The sequence below is a fragment of the Eleginops maclovinus genome, chromosome 1, assembly GCF_036324505.1.
Source record: "Eleginops maclovinus isolate JMC-PN-2008 ecotype Puerto Natales chromosome 1, JC_Emac_rtc_rv5, whole genome shotgun sequence".
NCBI classification, from domain to species: Eukaryota; Metazoa; Chordata; class Actinopteri; order Perciformes; family Eleginopidae; genus Eleginops; species Eleginops maclovinus.
The window spans coordinates 26,242,259-26,262,258 of record NC_086349.1 but is presented as its reverse complement, the minus strand read 5'-3'; the positions used below and the strand labels follow the sequence as shown (position 1 = coordinate 26,262,258).

Here is a 20,000-nt window from a genome sequence, read left to right as displayed (position 1 = left end):
TGTTCCCTGGTCATCAATTAAATGATGTTTTCAAACACTTTCTATAATTTTTGAAGCAACTGTCTGAAGTCGAAAGCTAATGTAGGGCTATAAAGGAACTACAGCACGGTCACATGACTTCACGTTTCCACCGCTAAGCTAAAGGCGGCTAATGTTGGGCTATAAAGGAACTACAGCACGGTCACATGACTTCACGGCACCACCGCTAAGCTAAAGGCGGCTAATGTTGGGCTATAAAGGAACTACAGCACGGTCACATGACTTCACGTCACCACCGCTAAGCTAAAGGCGGCTAATGTTGGGCTATAAAGGAACTACAGCACGGTCACATGACTTCACGTCACCACCGCTAAGCTAAAGGCGGCTAATGTTGGGCTATAAAGGAACTACAGCACGGTCACATGACTTCACGTCACCACCGCTAAGCTAAAGGCGGCTAATGTTTAGTAGTCTCAATTATAAAACTGTTAGCAACTGTAGTAGCTAGCAAGTCAAACAAACCACATTTCAAACCATGCTTCATGAAGACTATAACTTGTTTTAACAGTTGTTGCAAATTAAATGTGTTTTTTTCTGCTGAGACTAATTGTTAACTGCTTCTCTTTGCAGATCTCTCAATTAAAAAGAGACAAAAGCAGACTTCCTGGTAAAATCACAGGAACTAGAGCTCTCTTTCACATGTACAAAAAACCCTCCATGAAAAACCCTCATCAACAGGACGCGCAATGAAATGAAATGAACATACATAAATAAACCTCAAGGACAGCCAGAGCTGGTTTGAAATAGACTTGAGGATAATTGGACTCCATTCGAAATGTGACGGCCCTGAACAGAGAGAAAAACACTGGATGATGAAATATTATTCATCCTATTTATATCAATGTCTTCTTTATTCATCTATTTAATACGGAAAATGTGCCTTTAAAGTGCGCATGAAGGATGAAGGGAACAGGAAGGAAGAGGACGGGAGTGGAAGCGGAAAGTACAGATATAATGGTGGAAGAAGTGGAGGTAAAGATGGAGTGAAAAAATGATGTACATTAAAAAAGGGAGGACGGAAAGCAGAGGAAACATGAGAGCATTTACCATCCTCTGTCCGTTCACATTAAGCTTTCATCTACCAGCTCTCTGCTTCCACATGTGAACGGCGTCACATGATCATCCATCTGAGACACAACGGCTAACGTCCATAAAAACACATCCGGGAAAAAGAAATTCAGCGTTTTCTATAAAATCTAATTGTTTGTGTCTACATTAAAAACTATAGATAGAGCATATTTAAACTCACAGCATGTGTCTCTAACTGTGGAATTTTTATTAGTGGATGATGTATTTTCGTAGGTTAGCATCTCCCTGCCTCCGTGAACAAAATCCAATGGGATTTTTCCATTGGATTTCAGAATATCACAGGAAATAAGTTGCATTATTCCTGGATGTAGAGCACAGGGACACATCTGAGTGTCTTTATTACATTATTAAAGTCTTTAAATGCCTGAATTGTGTTAATTAAATCATCTCTGCATTCAATTATAAACTGCAAACCCTGCTTAGGTCAGCAGGAAACACACACTGCGCTTATATTTTGAAGAAAAATGTGTGTGTGTGTGTGTGTGTGTGTGTGTGTGTGTGTGTGTGTGTCCGTGTTATTATCCTAAATGGCCAATTTCCTCGGGGAATTGGAACTTAATTAAATACACACACACACACCATCTGTATGAATGTGTGTGTGTGTAAGATGTCTGCATTTAGTAGCGGTATGTTGTGTGTGTGTGTGTGGGGCAGACTCTTTGACAGGAAGACAGATGAAGGACAGGAAACGATGAACTTGAGCAGACGGACAACAGTTGCTGTGTGTGTGTGTGTGTGTGTGTGTGTGTGTGTGTGTGTGTGTGTGTGTGTGTGTGTGTGTGTTCCTCTGATATTTGAATCCCATTTCGCCACATCAATACTGGCTGTCCACCTGACGCATGACCTTCAACCTCTTGAGGTCAAGGGGTCACACACACACACACACACACACACACACACACACACACACACACACACACACACACACACACACACACACACACACACACACACACACACACACACACACACACACACACACACACACCAATATGATGTCATTCATTCATTAACCCAACTACTGCTAATGCTTGCACTGCAGCCAGACGTCGAACAACAATAAGAAACAAAGTGTTTTCAGGGTTGATTTCATTTAGTTGTACTTGTTCAAAAGGCTCTTGATGTTTTGGGACCAGCCCACATTATTATTCCTCGTCATTTCATTATTCCTCCAGCCTCTTAGATCCTCTGCTATCACATAAAAAAGACAGTTGGCCTCACTTCCTGTTTTAACTCTCCACCAAAACAAAGCAGTTCTCTTAAAAACCCTGAAGACGCAAGCTCCGTTTTAACCACATTTTTTTGACATAGCCTTCAGCTTAGACTCACGGTTCTTTTTCATAGGTTTCATATTCATAAAATGTTCACATTATCCGACATGGAATAACACATCCATGCCTTCACGTGACGGGAGCCACACGGCAATGGCAGGTATGAGGTGTCAAACTAAAAAGGCCTCTTTTACTATTGAACAATAATTCAGATTTAATGACAAATAGGGAGCTTTATATTAACTCTAATGAGGCAAACTGATTAAGGTAGCAGCATCTGGAGGCTCTTATCAACACACACCTTCAAAAACCCCTTAAAAGGAAACTCTCTAGAGGACGTCCTTTGTAAAATTTCAGATTTCAACACAAGAGCTTCCTACATATTTTATAACCAGTACAACCAATCTAAACCCACTTTGAACAAATCAAGCTTGATGTTATACTAATACTTATACTGCTTCCACTACCAATACTACTTCAACAGACTACAAGAGATTCAACTACTACTAAAACTACCTCTTGTTTCCAATACCACACACAAACAAAAATTGCAAAACCAGAGAAACCCCCATATTCATCGCCCTGTGTGAGAGGAGAAGCAGTGCATGCTGGGTAGTGTAGTCTCACCGAGGTGTTCTGGCACTGGATGCAGGAGGAGTTGAAGCGGACCGCGGGGATGCGTTGTGTTTTCCCCTGGATGCTGAACACACACTCGTAATTCTTCTGACCCGACTGAGGCTGCGGCAGGTTTCGAGCTCGCAGCGTGATTGGACGGACCATCCCGGCCGGGACCAGGATGTCGGAGGTCGGGAGGATCTGAGGGCAGCCCTGCGGAAAGAGACAACACATACTGTGTGTAACTTTGACCATTGACAGGAAGTAACAGTATTTTTAAACAACAGTTTTTATAGTATGGTTTTTAGATTCAACTCTCCAATTATTTTGAGTCTCTTTGTGGTCTTTATGTGTTTCTCTTTTTTACCAGTTTGAAATGACAAAATGTATTGTGAACCTAAGTTGCCCTTATAATAAATAACTTATCAATATGTATCAAATTAAATAAATAAATACAACAAAAAACATTAAAAAGATTATTAATTACTTTTAGTATTTATTAAACTATACTCTGTCCTTTGGTGCCACGAAATGCACCCTCAAATAAAATGTAATATTATTATTAATATCATAATAAAAAAAAGTAAATGTGTTTAAAATAAAATAAATAAATACTATTTAAAAATACAATAAAAACAATACATTTGATCGACTAAATACATTTAAAAAATAATTAAATAATACAATATAAAATGAATAAATATCTTTTTATACAAAGGCAGCTAAAGTCCTCCATAAAGTAATTGTGGAAAATAGATAAATTAGACATTAATAAATAAATAGGAAAATAATACCAAACACTGTAAAATGACCATAAACTGGAATAGTTCTGGTTTGTGTTCAATGACCTACTAGCTGGTATCATCAGCATATCAAATCAACCACTGACCCCTTAACGTCGCACCGAGACATTTCATCCATTATTAGGATCAATTATTGATTAGACGGGCTTTTACTGGACCAGCATCAGAAATTATTAATAACCCTTTTTTTGTTCCTACTGTTAGCCCCTGTTTAAATGACCTGCCAATCAGTGTGGAGTGACAGCAGCACACATTTCAAACATATGTATTAATTAATAAATGGTGAAAGATTATACCAACAGATATTTGATATTGGAAATAATATTATGAATGTATTGTTGATGCTTCTGAAAATCCCATTGTCTGTGTACTCCGATAAAGCCTACAAAGGTGTGTGTGTGTGTGTGTGTGTGTGTGTGTGTGTGTGTGTGTGTGTGTGTGTGTGTGTGTGTGTGTTCAGTAATGGACAGCTGGTGAAAGATCCAAACTTCCTGAGGCTGCTGGAAACACGCTCTCACACACTGAAACCCCCACACACACACACACACACACACACACACACACACACACACACACACACACACACACACACACACACACACACACACACACACACACACACACACACACACACAGAGACACACACACACACACACACACACACACACACACACACACACACTCTCTGACTGTGTCGCTCAGTGGGGTGAAACCTTTATTAACAAGCGTCACCACGGTAATTAATTGCCTTGTGACTGACAGGAAGACCATTAGCTCCACAGGAAGTGGACCAGAGCACAGTGGACGCCAGCAGCGACTGTGGAGATTGTGTGACGAGCTGTGTGTGTGTGTGTGTGTGTGTGTGTGTGTGTGTGTGTGTGTGTGTGTGTGTGTGAGTGAGTGAGTGTGTGTCTAGGATAAAGCCCCACTGTGGCTGTGAGTCTTTCAGCAAATATTCGCTATTAGTCCAAACACTCGGCTCACCTGTGACAGAGTGAGCCTGATATGAGACAAGGTGACAGGATGTATTTATAAGTGGAACCGAGGGAAGAGGAGAGGAGTAAAACATCTCATGTGAGGACGTGTTGATGAGCTGAGAAACAAACACTGGCTTTTAACCAAACTCTGATCACAGACGCTTTATTTTCCCAACACTCCTGTTCCATCTTCTGAGGGGCTCATTAAGTGTGTGAGAGATGGTCTCAGAAAACTGTCTAATGAGAGAAGGGTTTGCACTCTCTAAGAGTTTTCATGTCTCGTAAGTTGCTGAACCAATGTGGAATTAAATGCCTTCTCATGGGGGCCCTATTATGCCTCTTCAGTGGGTGACACTCGCGCTTCAATTGGCTAGCGCTCGAACACGTTGTATGTGATAGGCTGAGGGGCTAAGGGGCGGGACATCTCTTTTGGAACCTCTCACATCCCAGCACTTTTAATGTCTTGTTTTTTTATCTTTGGTGGGATGATAAAGACCAGACTTCTTACCCACAGGCTGAAAAGATAACTAGTCCCTAGTTTACATCTCACTCCCTCAACACTGATAAAGACAGATATCGTCCTCGTCTTCTTTTCACAAACTTTATTTACCACCACAGTTTTTATGCGAACCGATCCTCCTCTAAACGTGGCTTTAGGCTTCGTGCAAACTACTTGAAACTACAGTAAAATCAACAACACTGCTTTTAAAACAAGCTGTAAAACTTGCTGCAGGAACCACTCTACTTATATGAGTTAACTTCAATGTAAGGCAGTTGTTTCCACTGTGTAATGTTTACCAAAACTTCCCCCTGCAGCTTCCCCCGGCTCTGTCTCTCCTCTCTGTATTGTCCGCTTTAGAGAAACAGATAGTCAGAGCAGCCTCTCTTCAACTCCCCAAAAAAACAGACTTTTATTCTGAAAATCCCTCCTCATCTCTCCTTCTCTTCGTCTCTTTATCATGAGTCTCTTTCCTCCCCCTCTCAAACTAACAACCCTCTCATCCTCCGCTCTCTTTAGTCAGCCTAATTGCCTGGTAATTAAAATTAATTGCTGTGATTGGACGCTTTCATGTCAATTAAGTGGCTATTCATCTTCCATTAGCCAATTAGCCAATCAGAGGTTGTTACTGTCACCCTGCAATGACACCGAGCACCAATCACGTCCATGAGAACCCCCCGAACAGAGCGCTCCACCGCTAACGAGCTAACAAGGTGCTCGTTAGCGGTGATCAGTTCCTGACAGGTGAACCTATCTGCTGCGTACAGGTTCCTCTGCACACAAAAAGCTCTTCATTTTTCTCAGACTGCCTCTGCTGCAGCTCCTCTTTTCACCCTCTGTTTGAAACCAGAGCCCAGTCTGCTCTGATTGGTTAGCGGTTGTGATTGGTCAACCACTTAGAGATGTCCCGCCCCTTAGCCTATCATGTAAAATGTATTGGAACGCTAGCCAATAGAATTGCTATATAGTGATGTCACTATGTTACGGAAGTAAACACAAGAGGAGGAGGAACTCTCAGGGATTTTAGCCTCTGCAGACCATTTACATGCACTAAAACCTATGTAACTCACTACAGCAGAGCAGAATAGGACCTCTTCACTTCCTGTCTTTACTTTTCTTGATCGTTGATCAGTCTGCTTGAGGTAATAGTTGTTTAGGATGAAGCACCATGTGAGCACACTGTGAATAACTGAGGTTTCATGATTATGTTTTCAAACAGAACTCCTTCACACAGCAGGAGCTCAAAACTTTAAAAACATGATAATGATGATTAAACTTAGATGTTCTTCACTTGATTGCTCTTCAGTGAAAACGACACACAAATAGGAAGAGATCAATTACATATATATATATTTTGTATATCTGGATCAAATACTGAAAGCTGATAAACGGATGCAGACTCTGGACTCATTCTTTACTCACTTCTTTATTCAAACCATTTTCAGGTTTTATCTAAATAAAGATCTTGCTTTTGGAAAACATCCAAAGAATGTTGTCCAAATAATAAAATGTTTATATTTTAATAAGGAACTTTAGAGGCGAGGTGTCCGCAGCTCCCTTCTGTTTAAAGATACCTAGTGACCTGAAGGTTGACAGATATTCATCTCGTTACTAAATCAGATGATTACATAATCGTCTCTTAGCAACATACTGAAACACACACCTCTTTACATCAACTCATAATGTTACGTTCACTTCTTTTAATTCATTTTTTAGTTTCATTTATTATTTTTATTATTATTTTATTTTTACTTTATGTATTTTTTATATTATTTAATCACTTTTATTACTTTCAGTGTTTTCAATTGTATTTATTATTATTTTTAATAAATAATTACATTAAATGTTTTGAGGCCCTTTGCACTTCGTTAATAATTATATGTATATAGTTTACAAGAGTTACTAAATTCATACACTTATATTAAATTAATCAACAGTCATATTATTGCAAATCAACAAGAAAAAACTATACTTTTTTTTGCATGTTTTGGTAAATTTCACATCCCAGATGTAATTTCCTCCATGCAGAATGTAGTTTCCATTCATTTCTAGGAAAACCCTCTCTCATTGACGCAGATCATCAGCTCTATATTTGTTTCATAATAACTGCATCAGAACCACAAGATAAACAGCTGAGATCAGAGGATGTTCAAAACCATATTAAAGTGAGAGATTACCAAAAACTCCGTCACCGTTTTCACATCATCCAGGTTTCTGAAAACTGCACTTCATCAAAGCTTCCCAGAAACTTAAATCACATCCTTCATAGAGTCCTTGAACGCATCAGCAAGTGTGTGTGTGTGTGTGTGTGTGTGTGTGTGTGTGTGTGTGTGTGTGTGTGTGTGTGTGTGTGTGTGCCCTTCATGTTGACCTGCAGCTTTACTGTTGTTTACTGAGGCGTGTAATGACAGAGAGAAGCAGCTCTGACCTCCGTCTCTCCTCGACGTTCATCCAGTGAAGGAAAGATAAATATTGATTCACACTGCAGCCCTAAGACTATAAATAACTATAAATAATGCTGACAAACTACGGGAGAAAGTCCTCAGTTTCAAAACACATTATATTTCAGATAAGTTTAAGTATGAAGTATAAGTTATAGGAGACAATATTTCCAATTCAGATCAGAGACTTAGATTTATTTAAGTCAAACAACCATAAACTTTAGGCAGAAACTACTCTCTCCTCGTCCCACATCCTATGAGTGTGAGTGTGTGTGTGTGTGTGTGTGTGTGTGTGTGTGTGTGTGTGTGTGTGTGTGATTGAGTAAGTGCGTAATAACCAAGGTTGTGTATCGATGTCCTTATTACAACAGACCCAAATGCATGCAGTAACCCTGAAGAAAATAGAGTTTGTTTGGTGTGTGTGAACGTCGGTGTGTAAGTGTGTGTGTGTGTGTGTGTGTGTGTGTGTGTGAACATCGGTGTGTAAGTGTGTGTGTGTGTACCTCCATGCTGCTGACCCGTCCCTCCTGGAAGGAGCAGTCCTGCAGGTTGTTGGTGCAGATGTGACGATATTTACACCAGTGACACGGGAACACACTGCTCACACAGGAAGTACACCTGGGGAGGGGGAGGGGGGGGGGAGAGAGAGAGCGGGAGGTTAAATAATGAGAGGGTGTAAGGTCTCCAGTTTAAAAAAGAAATATGTTGAAGCATAAATGATAGCAGCTTCATCCCAGCATCATTACATCTCATTTATTAAATATTAGACATTAACACACAACACACACACCATGTCAGTCTGTGTGTTTGTTAGGGACTACTTTCAGCGGTGGAGTGATACACATTTGGGGCTCTAGTGAGTTTATGTGGCTTTAGGAAGGTGTGTGTTGGATTTGGTCAAAAGAGTACAGTGTGTGTGTCTGTAATGAAGAAACATGTCAACTGAGGGACGATAGATGTGTTTTTAAAGGCTTTAGGACAAAAATGGAGGTCTATGGCACAGAGGAAGAGGGTAACTCAGCTGGTTTGAGTCTGAAAAAAAAAGCTGAATAAAAAGTAATCTGCCAAGTTTGGGATTAAAACAGATTGCAGAGCTTTAATCTGTGACCAAAGCAGGTGAGAGGATCCTGTATCACACACACACACACACACACACACACACACACACACACACACACACACACACACACACACACACACACACACACACACACACACACACACACACACACACACACACACACACACACACACACACACACACACACACACACACACTGCATTTAACAAAACAGATCACCGTGTGCTGAGACTTTACATTACAGCTCTGTGTGTGTGTGTGTGTGTGTGTGTGTGTGTGTGTGTGTGTGAGGAACTGTATCTGTGTCCAAGGCTCAGAGCTGCTGCTGTTACCATGGCAACACAGAGAGCTTGCCGCACAGATTATGTTACCCCGAAAAAACCTGCCAACCCCGAGGGGGGGAGGAGAGAGACAAGGACAGAGGAAACAAGGAGAGAGAAGAGGAGAGAAAAGGAAAAAAGAGGAGAGGAAGAAACCAGAGGAAATGATACAAGAAGGGAGAAGAGAGGAGGAGGAGGAGGAGGGAGGAAACAAAGAGACGGAACAAGTGGAGAGAAGAGGAGAGGTAAGAAGAGATGGGACCAGGGGAAGAGACAGAAGGAAAGAGGGAATAAGAGTAAAGGAAACAAAAGAAGAAACGATGAGAGTAACTGAGAAGAAAGAAGAAGGAGAGTAGGAAACAAGAACAAGTTGACAAGAAGCTAGGAAAAGGAGAGGAAATAAAGGAAAGTAAATATGAAATAATCAACAAGAGGAGAGGAAATAAGTAAGGAAACAAGGATAGGGGAGGAACACCAAGGTAAGAGGTAACAAGGAAAGGAATGAAAAAAAGGAAACAACGTGAGGAACCAAGAGGAAAGGAAACAAAGAGAGAGGAAGCCAATAGATCCAAGGAGACAGGAGGAAGAGGTAATAAGGAGGAGGGTATCAAGAGAGGAATCAAGAGGATAGGATGAAAGGCTGGGACACAAGGATAGGAAACAAGGAGTCAGCAGAGGAGATGAGTGCCAGACTTACGAGTTGAGCACAGAGCAGTTGTAGTAGATGAAGTTGGTGGTGATGAACTCGTGTCCGGTTTCTGTGGAGCGAAGGCTGAGCTGCACCACTCTCTTCTCCCCTGAAACATCCCATAATAAAATCATCATTATACTCTGCAGATACCACTGACACATGGATATAAAAGAGTGTGTGTGTGTGTGTGTGTGTGTCTTACCGTAGGAGTGTGTGTTTGTGGGCAGGTCTCTCAGGGACGGGGAGAGACACATCACCTGACCTTTACCCTGCACCTCTCCGGGGGTTTCACTCAGATCCTGGAACACACAGGAGACCCCCGACAGCACCGGGACGTTCTGCACTCTGATGGTCAACTGGAGAGAGAGAGAGAGAGAGAGAGAGAGAGTGTGAGAGAGAGAGAGAGAGAGAGAGAGAGTGATGTGTGTTACCTGAGTCAAGGTGTGTCCACAGAATGTAGTTCTAGAGTGCTGAACTGTTAAGGGCGCCAGTTTACCTGTGTTGCCGGGGAGGTGACGGACATGTTGCTCGGGGTAACGGCGATGTCCACACATTGGTCCAATCGGGTGTTGAAGTGCTGAGGCTCCTCCCACTTATCACACGCTTCCTGTCTGGAACACCTGGAGGGGTCACAGTCAACACAGGGTCAACATACTGAACACACACCTGTACACACACACATTTAGCGGTTTATTTAAAAATGTTTAGGGTTTTAGAAAGTAGGGTGATTTAACTGATTTCCATATTTTATTTAGTCTTTGTAATATTTTGAATTTGAAATGTTGACCTCTTAAGTATTTTCTCCATTTTATTTAGCAAATCATTTTGTTGTTAATTATCTAATTAAACTAAATGTATTTTATTGTAGTATTAATTATATTATGTGTTTGTTAATCATTTCATATTGATTTAATAATCACATTTAACTTCCTTTTTTAAAAATAACTTAGAATTTCTTTACATTTTTATTATTTATATAATTACATTCTTAAATAATCAACAAATAGATATGTATTAATAAAATTTGCACAGATATTTTTATTATATGAATAACAATCACAGAACTTTGATTTCTTTAAATTGAAATCCTTTTATTTATTTCATTTGTTTATAACACAGTTAAACGTTAAAAACAATGAAACTAAAATACCTTTTTTTGTTTTAGACTCTGAAGTCACGGTCAGGGTGGGTATTTTTTACAGAGCAGGTATGTAATGAGTGCAGGTGTGTGTTAGCATCAGACAGGTGTGTGTGTGTGTGTGTGAGTTAGCAGAGCAGCAGCTCTAACATATGCAGCTCTGTGCAGAACGTCTCAGCCTGCAGGAACGATGTGTTCACTTCTGATTAGCAGCAGACGGCCGGAGAGAGAGCGACAGGAGGAAGCAGAGCGACAGGAGGAAGCAGAGCGACAGGAGGAAGCAGAGCGACAGGAGGACAGAACTCTGCTGTAAATCATGATGTGTTTTTCTCTTTATTACATTAAGGACATACGGAGGAAACAGCCTTTTGATTTACTGCTGTTGTTTTTATTTACAGTAAGTGCAATAAGAATCTGTTTCCTTCGTGACTGTGTTTGAGAGCAGGACATCGTGGTTTTAATCACCATTAGAAACATATTTAACGTTAGATGTTATACAATAGTTTATTAGATTTAATTATTAGAATTTAAAATAAATGTATTGATTAATCATTTAAAATATTTACTGAATTGTCTATTTATTAATTGTTCTTGATTGATGGCCTCTTATTAAATGATACATATGTGCGTCTAATTGCATTCATTTGAATTATTTTAATCTCAATATTATTTAGTGATTAAAGTACATTGAACAAACAAAATGGAATTAAAACACTTTTTTTGTATTTATTTTACATCTTAACCAGATAACCACAAAACTATAGGTATCTCCAAAATGTAAAAGAGTAATAATAGTATTTTAATAATTAAACGACAAACTTTAGTCCTGCTTTAATTGGTCGATGGTGCCGGGCTTTTACTTTGAAGGTTGAAGTTAATTGGTGCTCATTCAAAGAGGCACTTCCTCCACCTGCCTGGACGCTGAACATCAAAGACTTGTGTGTGTGTGTGTGTGTGTGTGTGTGTGTGTGTGTGTGTGTGTGTGTGTGTGTGTGTGTGTGTGTGTGTGTGTGTGTGTGTGTGTGTGTGTGTTTGTGTGAGGTTGAACCATTTATGGAAACATTAATGACGCCTCATGGGAACACACACGATGGTAGATGTGTTGCATGTGTTTGAACCACACACACACACACACACACACACACACACACACACACACACACACACACACACACACACACACACACACACACACACACACACACACACACACACACACACACACACACACACACACACACACACACACACACACACTCCTCTCTACTTCTGATTTGTGTTTCCTCCGTCTGCACGAGTCCTCAGTGTGTGTTTTCCCGTATGGAGTTTGTTGTGTGTAGTGTTGAGACAGAGAAAGTGAACAAACACACTTTTAAAAGTCGTGTTGAGTTGGTAATTACATAATTAGTTTAGCTACATTTCTGCCAATGCTGCATTTAGATTTGTTGTTTTCTTATCAGCAAAATATATAAATAAATAAAATAGAGTAAAAACTTTAAATAAAGTCAAATGAATAACTTAAATTAAACTAAAAATATAACATTAATCATATTTTATAATATCATATAAGTTACTACAAAATAATACATTATGAAAAATACCACAGGAGGAAATATCTTAAAAAATAAAATTGTGTGAGTGTGTGTGTGTGTGTGTGTGTGTGTGTGTGTGTGTGTGTGTGTGTGTGTGTGTTGTGTGTGGTGTTGTGTGTGTGGTGGTGTGTGTGTATGGATATCAAATAAAGAGTCTTACTTGTTGAAGAGCACACACCAGCCGCAGTGAGGGTCTCCGGAGCCCAGACAGGCTGCACAGCTGCTGTACTGATCACAGCTCTCCACCGGGAGCCGGGTCACCTGAACACACACATCACACACACACATGTTGGTACAATGCTCCTGTGATCCACCCGAAACACTTTTCCTAAACAGAGATATTTAAACATGAGGATTTATTCATTTTTCTTTAATTATAGTCTTATATTTCAGAATAATGACGACACCACATGTGGATTTATTGCAGCTGGAAATAGTCCTTCACAAACGCACCATTTCCTCACTTTGTTAGTAAAATACTGAAATGAACAGACACGTTGACTATAGAGTGAAATAACACTGGTCCTTTAAACCCTTAAAGGGTCTCGTGATGCTTTTGGTATACAAATCTGTCAAATTCTAAATGATTTGCATATTTACTGTGCGATAAATTATACTTAAAATAGGAGTATAGGACGGTGGAGAGAAAGTACAGCTTGAAGAAAAGTGTGAAACTATTATTCATTATTTAAGCGGCCAAGGATTTTTCACCCAATATTATTATTATTATTTACCATCGATATTTCAATTATACAAATCTCCCATAATGCTTTATTGCAGCACCCCAGCGACCATGAATGAAGCCAAACATCCTTTATTTCTAAGCATAAAGTTGCTATTTAACATTCATTTTAGTCTAACTTTAGTTGCACTTTGCATAATTGCCCTTTTTCTTTAATACACTTTGTTTGCTTTTGTTTGTTTTGAAGTGTTTTGTTGATGCTTTAGTTTTTTAGATTTTGAAAGGATTGTATTGTTGTTGCTTCATGAGAATTGCCCTCTGGGGATCAGAACGCTTGTTGAATTTATTTGATGATAACTCAACGAACAACTAGCCGAAGATTAAAGTCATTCTCTGCAACGAGAAAAAAAGTTGTTCATCGGTCATCAAAAGTGACAAATTCTGGATCAACATGTTCATGGAAAACAAAACCAAAAGGCATCACGAGACCCTTTAAGGGTTTAAAGGACCAGTGTTATTTCACTCTATAGTCAACGTGTCTGTGCATTTCAGTATTCTACTAACGAAGTGAGGAAATGGTGCGTTTGTGAAGGACTATTTCCAGCTGCAATAAATCCACATGTGGTGAGTGTTTGTTGTGTTTTTATTAGCATTGCACAACAATGGAGCTGCATGGCACAGGAAGAGGAAAAATAAGATGCATGATACCTGTTTTCTAGATGCATTTACTGCCAGTTTGACTCTGACTGATTTCAGCAGACTTACGCTCCAAAGTAAATATAAATCTAGACTCATGAACCTTTAATTGATCGTCACTTTATTGTTGAGGTAAACATCTTTAATGACTTGTTATTGATTTTCTGGTTTTGTATAATCATAATGCAAGACTTCATAGATATCATTCCCACATTGCATATTGTGTGCAGTGTGTGTGTGTGTGTGTGTGTGTGTGTGTGTGTGTGTGTGTGCGTCTGCGTGTGCGTGTGTGTGTGTGTGTGTGTTTTCTCAGTGTGGTTTGGTGGTTTCCCGCTGACAGTAGACAGCCCGAGGCCTGTGTGTAACACATTAGTCTTGATTTTACAGACAGTTAGTCAGTGTGCGAGTCTGTGTGTGGGTGTGTGTGTGGGTGTGTGTGTGTGTGTGTGTGTGTGTGTGTGTGTGTGTGTGTGTGTAATATCTTCCACCCAGAGGTCAATGCAGCAGGAAGACAGCAAACACAGTGGACACTCTGTCTGTCCCTGTGTTATTCACACGTTAACACATGAATACAGTCATTGTCTCTCTCACACACACACACACACACACACACACACACACACACACACACACGCACACACACACACAGTCTCTGACCTCATTATCGGGGCAGTTCTTTAAAGGAACAGTGACGCTGTTTCTTTGTGCCAGACTTCATTCAGAAAACAGCTGATTCTGCAGTTTTGGTTCTCATACAGTCTCTCACAGTCACACTGTGTGCTCACTGCAGAGATGCACTGATTAAACTCTGCAGAAATGCACATGTGCTTAAAGCTGCACCTTCAATACACAACTTAAACACATTCAAAAGCAATGATTTGGGAAGGTTTTTCACTCAAAAGCATCGTATTTATTCAAGCTAAAAGAACAATTTTTCTTTGTAAGGGAAAGTAATCTCTTTGGCTTTCATCAAATTACAAATATTATTAATAAGGTTACCAATAGTTATTATCAAGGCCAAACTAATCAAAAACTAGGACACTTTTCCCATATCTATTACATTTATCTTATTAACTGTGAAATGTGTCCTGTTTATGCAATTAAATTAAACATTTTAGTTATGGGGAGTGTAAAACCTTTACAAAGTATAGACAATAAATACACATAAAAGAGGTTGTTTTTATTACCTTATCATATGTGTATTATTTACCGCCAATATTAAATTTAATATTGAAAATATGGTCAATAACCGCATATATAAGGTCCATTTAATAAACATTTTTTATCTCCAGGCTCCTTTTTTTCTAATACTAATACTGCAATTATCCATATTATATTTTCAACAACAGCTTCTGTGTTTAAAGGGTATTTTTTACCCTTTATTTTCCTATATTTGTGTGCTTAATTGACAACATTTATTGAAATTGCTTCACTATTGTGCATCATCCCTGCATTCTGCAGTAAACCCCCATCATTAAATTGCACTCTGATAATGCACTTCCACAAAGACGTCTGTATTTGCCACTGACAGATCTCTAGTGTCTGCTAGCTTTATATAAAGGACCCGTCTATATGTTTCCATCTGATCTGCACCGTGGTGATTCACTCTGTGGGAACCAGGCTGCGCTCTGATTGGCTGCCGAAGCCTCGTGTAAATGTGTGTTTATGTAACACTGCAGAGAAACACACTGACGACTCATCTGTGTGTGTGTGTGTGTGTGTGTGTGTGTGTGTGTGTGTGTGTGTGTGTGTGTGTGTGCGCCCACCTGTCACTGACGCTACAGTGAGGATGATTAGAAAGCTGCTGCACTACATGGTATACAACACACACTCTAATAACTATTGATAATAAAAATATACAGTAATGACGCCCGGCTGAACTCCAACAGCTGTTTACTGACATCAGTCCCTAAACACTGATCACATCTGAATATGTTTCTGTAAGTGTGTGTGTGTGTGTGTGTGTGTGTGTGTGTGTGTGTGTGTGTGTGTGTGTGTGTTTGTAGGTGTCGTCAGCTGCACAGGAACTAACAGTTGTTGAACTCAATACTGCTTCCTCTCAATGGTACAATAAGAGTTTCAACATGGGACACACACACACACACACACACACACACAAAATCATATACATAAACACAGTGTGAATGTGGCGCCAGCTGAGCGTTATTCACATTCACAACTTCCTGTCTGCAGATGTTAAAACAACAGATTTCATATTAGCCCCCCTTACACACACACACACACACACACACACACACACACACACACACACACACACACACACACACACACACACACACACACACACACACACACACACACACACACACACACACACACAATAAATAACTGCAGTGCCCAATGTAATGATAACGAGGTATTCATGGATATTTTATTTATTTACTTAAGCGTTGATTTGAGAGTGTGTGAGGTGTGTTCTCACCTGTCTGTCGCTCAGCAGGTAGATGTACTGATGGTCGGGACTGAACACCATGTCTCGGAGGATCGGCTTCCCTTCCACCACCGTCACTGTCTCGTACAGCACAGCATTCTGGGACGGCGGTGTGATGCCATCAACGCGAATCTGAAACACACATAAAGGAAATTAGCCTGACGCTAACACAACAACACTGAGGAAGCAATGAGGAATGCTAACATATAAATATGGTTAGCTCGAGTGCTAACAGCCCCATTAAACACAACGAGAAAAGCTAACATGAAAATCTGGTTAGCTCGAGTGCTAACAGCCCCATTAAACACAACGAGAAAAGCTAACATGAAAATCTGGTTAGCTCGAGTGCTAACAGCCCCATTAAACACAACGAGAAAAGCTAACATGAAAATCTGGTTAGCTCGAGTGCTAACAGCCCCATTAAACACAATGAGGAATGCTAACATGGATATCTGGTTAGCTCGAGTACTAACAGCCCCATTAAACACAACGAGAAAAGCTAACATGAAAATCTGGTTAGCTCGAGTGCTAACAGCCCCATTAAACACAATGAGGAATGCTAACATGGATATCTGGTTAGCTCGAGCGCTAAAAGTCTGATTAAACACAATGAGGAATGCCAACAAGCTAGAGCAGGGGTGTCCAAACTTTTTTCACCGAGGGCCACATACAGAAAAATACACGGAGAGCTGGGCCACTTATAGAGGTGAATATCACCTCAGAAGTTAAATTACAAGTTAGCAAAACAAATCAAATGTAGGCGAATAATGTGCGATAATTTCAAATGGTTTAAGGAAAGAACAGCCTACATCCTTTGTTGGCAGCTCATTCCTTAAGACAGAAGCCTCAGATTGTTTATAATAAGAGTACATATGAAGGTTAAATTTGAAGCTCGTTATGGAAATAAGTTATTGGGTTTTTTTTTTATCAACTAAGATTTGTTAGAAAATGTTTTACATTTTAAATGACTGAAATTATTTGAAATTGGGCTCATTAATATAAGTTAACATATATATTTGAGAAGTACAAAATAAGACAAGCTAAAGTTTAATTTGTGGGCCGTATTCCATTATACTTTCAGAATTTGCAGAGGGCCGATTCAAAATGGCCTGCAGGCCGCATTTGGCCCCGGGCCGTAGTTTGGACACCCCTGAGCTAGAGGATTGCACAGAAAGCAAAATATAGGCGGCGATTTTGTTTTGTTCTTGCTTCTTTTACAACAACACACTTCATTAGAATAAAACCAAACGCATTTCAGCAACAAAAAAGCTTTTTGGACAATTCGGCTTGATTGGTAATCTCCAATACCATTATCTTTAAATAAAACATTTCCTCACCTGAAGGTTCAAATCAAATCACCAACAATCTACAATCAACACACATCCAGCTTCCAACAGAGACTTTCAAAGCATGATTTTCATTCAAATAGCAATCAAAAAGCTTAAATGTGAACAAAAAATAAATTAAAATTAATTGCCAGAATTAATTCAGTTTACCAAAAACCAAAGGACCAAAGTGTACAGTCTGATTCTAACTTTGTTTTGCTGATTAAAAACACAAACGTGTTCAAATTGCGTCCATTAACTGCATCACATACAGTAAATTCAGACAGAAAGGATTAGAAGAATAAAATCATCATGACCAGGGGGACAATTCTTTGAATTTTTTGCCTGTTTTTGAACATTTTTGCGGATCACGATGACGATGAAGATGGTGTGTGTGTGTGTGTGTGTGTGTGTGTGTGTGTGTGTGTGTGTGTGTGTGTGTGTGTATATATATAGTGTGTGTGATGTTAAATACAGCAGAGGGCTGACAGGGAGATGAACAGTCTGTTTAAAAAATGTGGAGCGACTAAAATAAGATTCCCCAAATCTCCCCCAAAACCTCCCTCCCTCTCTGAGTCTGACCCAGAAAAACACCACAGAGGAAGAGGAGGAAGGGGGGAGAGAGGGGGGGGGAGAGAGAGAGAGAGAGAGAGAGAGAGAGAGAGCATTGAGGACAGAAGGGAGGGAGGAAACTGAGATGAAAGAAGGAGAAAGGTGGGATGAAAAAAAGTGGGTTTGAAGACAGGAAAGGAAGCAAGGAGAGGAGCAAGGAGAGGAGGAAGGGTATAAAAGAGGAGAGAGGGAAGATTAGGGAATGAGAAAGGAACAGAGAGGAGAAGAGGCTGTGATAGAGGAAAGAAAGGAGGATTAAAAGTGGGGAAAAGTGGTAAAAAACAAGGGGAGTTGAAAGAATGAGGAAGTAGGGGAGGGGAAGAACTGGATAGAAGAAAGAAAGGAGGATTTAAGGATGCAAAGTAGGGAAGAATAGGTTAGAGATGAGGAAAGGAAGGTGGGAAGGAAAACGAGGAAAGGACTGGTAGAAAGGAATAAAAGCGTAGGGATAAAGTGAGATGTAGGAAGTAGTAGAGAGAACGAGAAAGGAGAAGAGGAGCTGAAAAAGACAGAGGGAAAAAAAGAGGATTCAAGGATGAAAGGTGAGACAAAAGTAGGGAGAGTTAAGGAAAGGAGGCAAGGACATATGGATAGTGGGAAAAGGAGATAGGAGATTGAAGGGTGACATGTATGCAAAGGTGTTAGGATAGGAAGATAGGAATGGAAGCAAGGACACATGAAGCAAGGAAAGGATAAGGAGAGAAAGAAAGTAGAACAAAAAGGAAAGGAAGGGGGAGGTGTGTAGAGAGATGAAAGGGGAAGAGGGACACATAGGAGAAAGGAAACAAAGTGAGGGAAGGAGACAAGGACGCACAAGGGGTTAAAAAGTATGGAAGCAAGGAAAGAAAGTAAGGATATAGGAGAGAAGGAAAGAAAGTGGGACAGGAAATGAAGAAATGATTAGAAATAAACAAAAAAAGATGAAGAGCGAGAGATGAAGGAGTGTGTGTAGTTCTCCCTCAGTGTGTTAATTAGCTGTCTGCTCGTTAAGCAGCCGAGCTTAATTAGAGCTGACGAGTTACACACACACACACACACACACGCACACACTGATGATGAGGCAGCAGGTCTGACTCACAACCGAACCCACAGCTACACAATCCTGTTTCACGGAGACACACACACACACACACACACACACACACAGCAGCAGCAGCAGAGAGGGAGGAGACGTTTAAGTAGGACACTGCAGCAGACAGCAAATGCAACACACAGAAATCGGTTCTGAAAAATGTGTTTAAAAGTTGTAACCCGTCAGGTTTCTGCACCGTTACACGAGCTGAGTTTACCCAAACAACAAACGCTTCAGAAAACATGTCTTGTTTTATTATTAGGTGAGGTTATTCAGTAAGAAACAACTAAACAGAAACATTTTAGAAAAGGATTTTGAATGCTGCTGGGTTTTAGGAATTGGACAGCTTGGTTTTACTGTTGGGATGGAAGGAGAGAGTCTCAAATGCTTTTTTAAATAACAATATTTAATAGACTTTTCAATTAATTGTTCAATTAGGGACAACACATTCAAAGTGTCCGTTTATCAAAGCCAAAACAAGAGTCCCATTACAAATATTTCACCCTTTCTTGCTTAATGGCAAATGCGCACACAAGAAAACAAAAAAATGTCACACACTTCTTATAGAACAAATCAGTGTTTTGGGGGAAATTTGGCTTGAGTAG

At 40.0% G+C, this 20,000-nt stretch overlaps 1 protein-coding gene across 1 annotated transcript in view; it reads right to left on the bottom strand.

The window, feature by feature from the left end:
• plxna3 (plexin A3) overlaps positions 1-20,000 on the bottom strand; it is a 118,690-nt gene that overhangs the window by 23,649 nt on the left and 75,041 nt on the right. The window contains exons 7-13 of the mRNA XM_063895565.1: positions 16,378-16,518; positions 12,717-12,817; positions 10,323-10,446; positions 10,029-10,182; positions 9,833-9,932; positions 8,238-8,352; positions 3,027-3,227 (exon numbers count right to left, since the gene is read on the bottom strand). Coding sequence (XP_063751635.1) covers positions 3,027-3,227; positions 8,238-8,352; positions 9,833-9,932; positions 10,029-10,182; positions 10,323-10,446; positions 12,717-12,817; positions 16,378-16,518 — 936 coding nt within the window. The remainder of the gene's footprint in view (positions 1-3,026; positions 3,228-8,237; positions 8,353-9,832; positions 9,933-10,028; positions 10,183-10,322; positions 10,447-12,716; positions 12,818-16,377; positions 16,519-20,000) is intronic.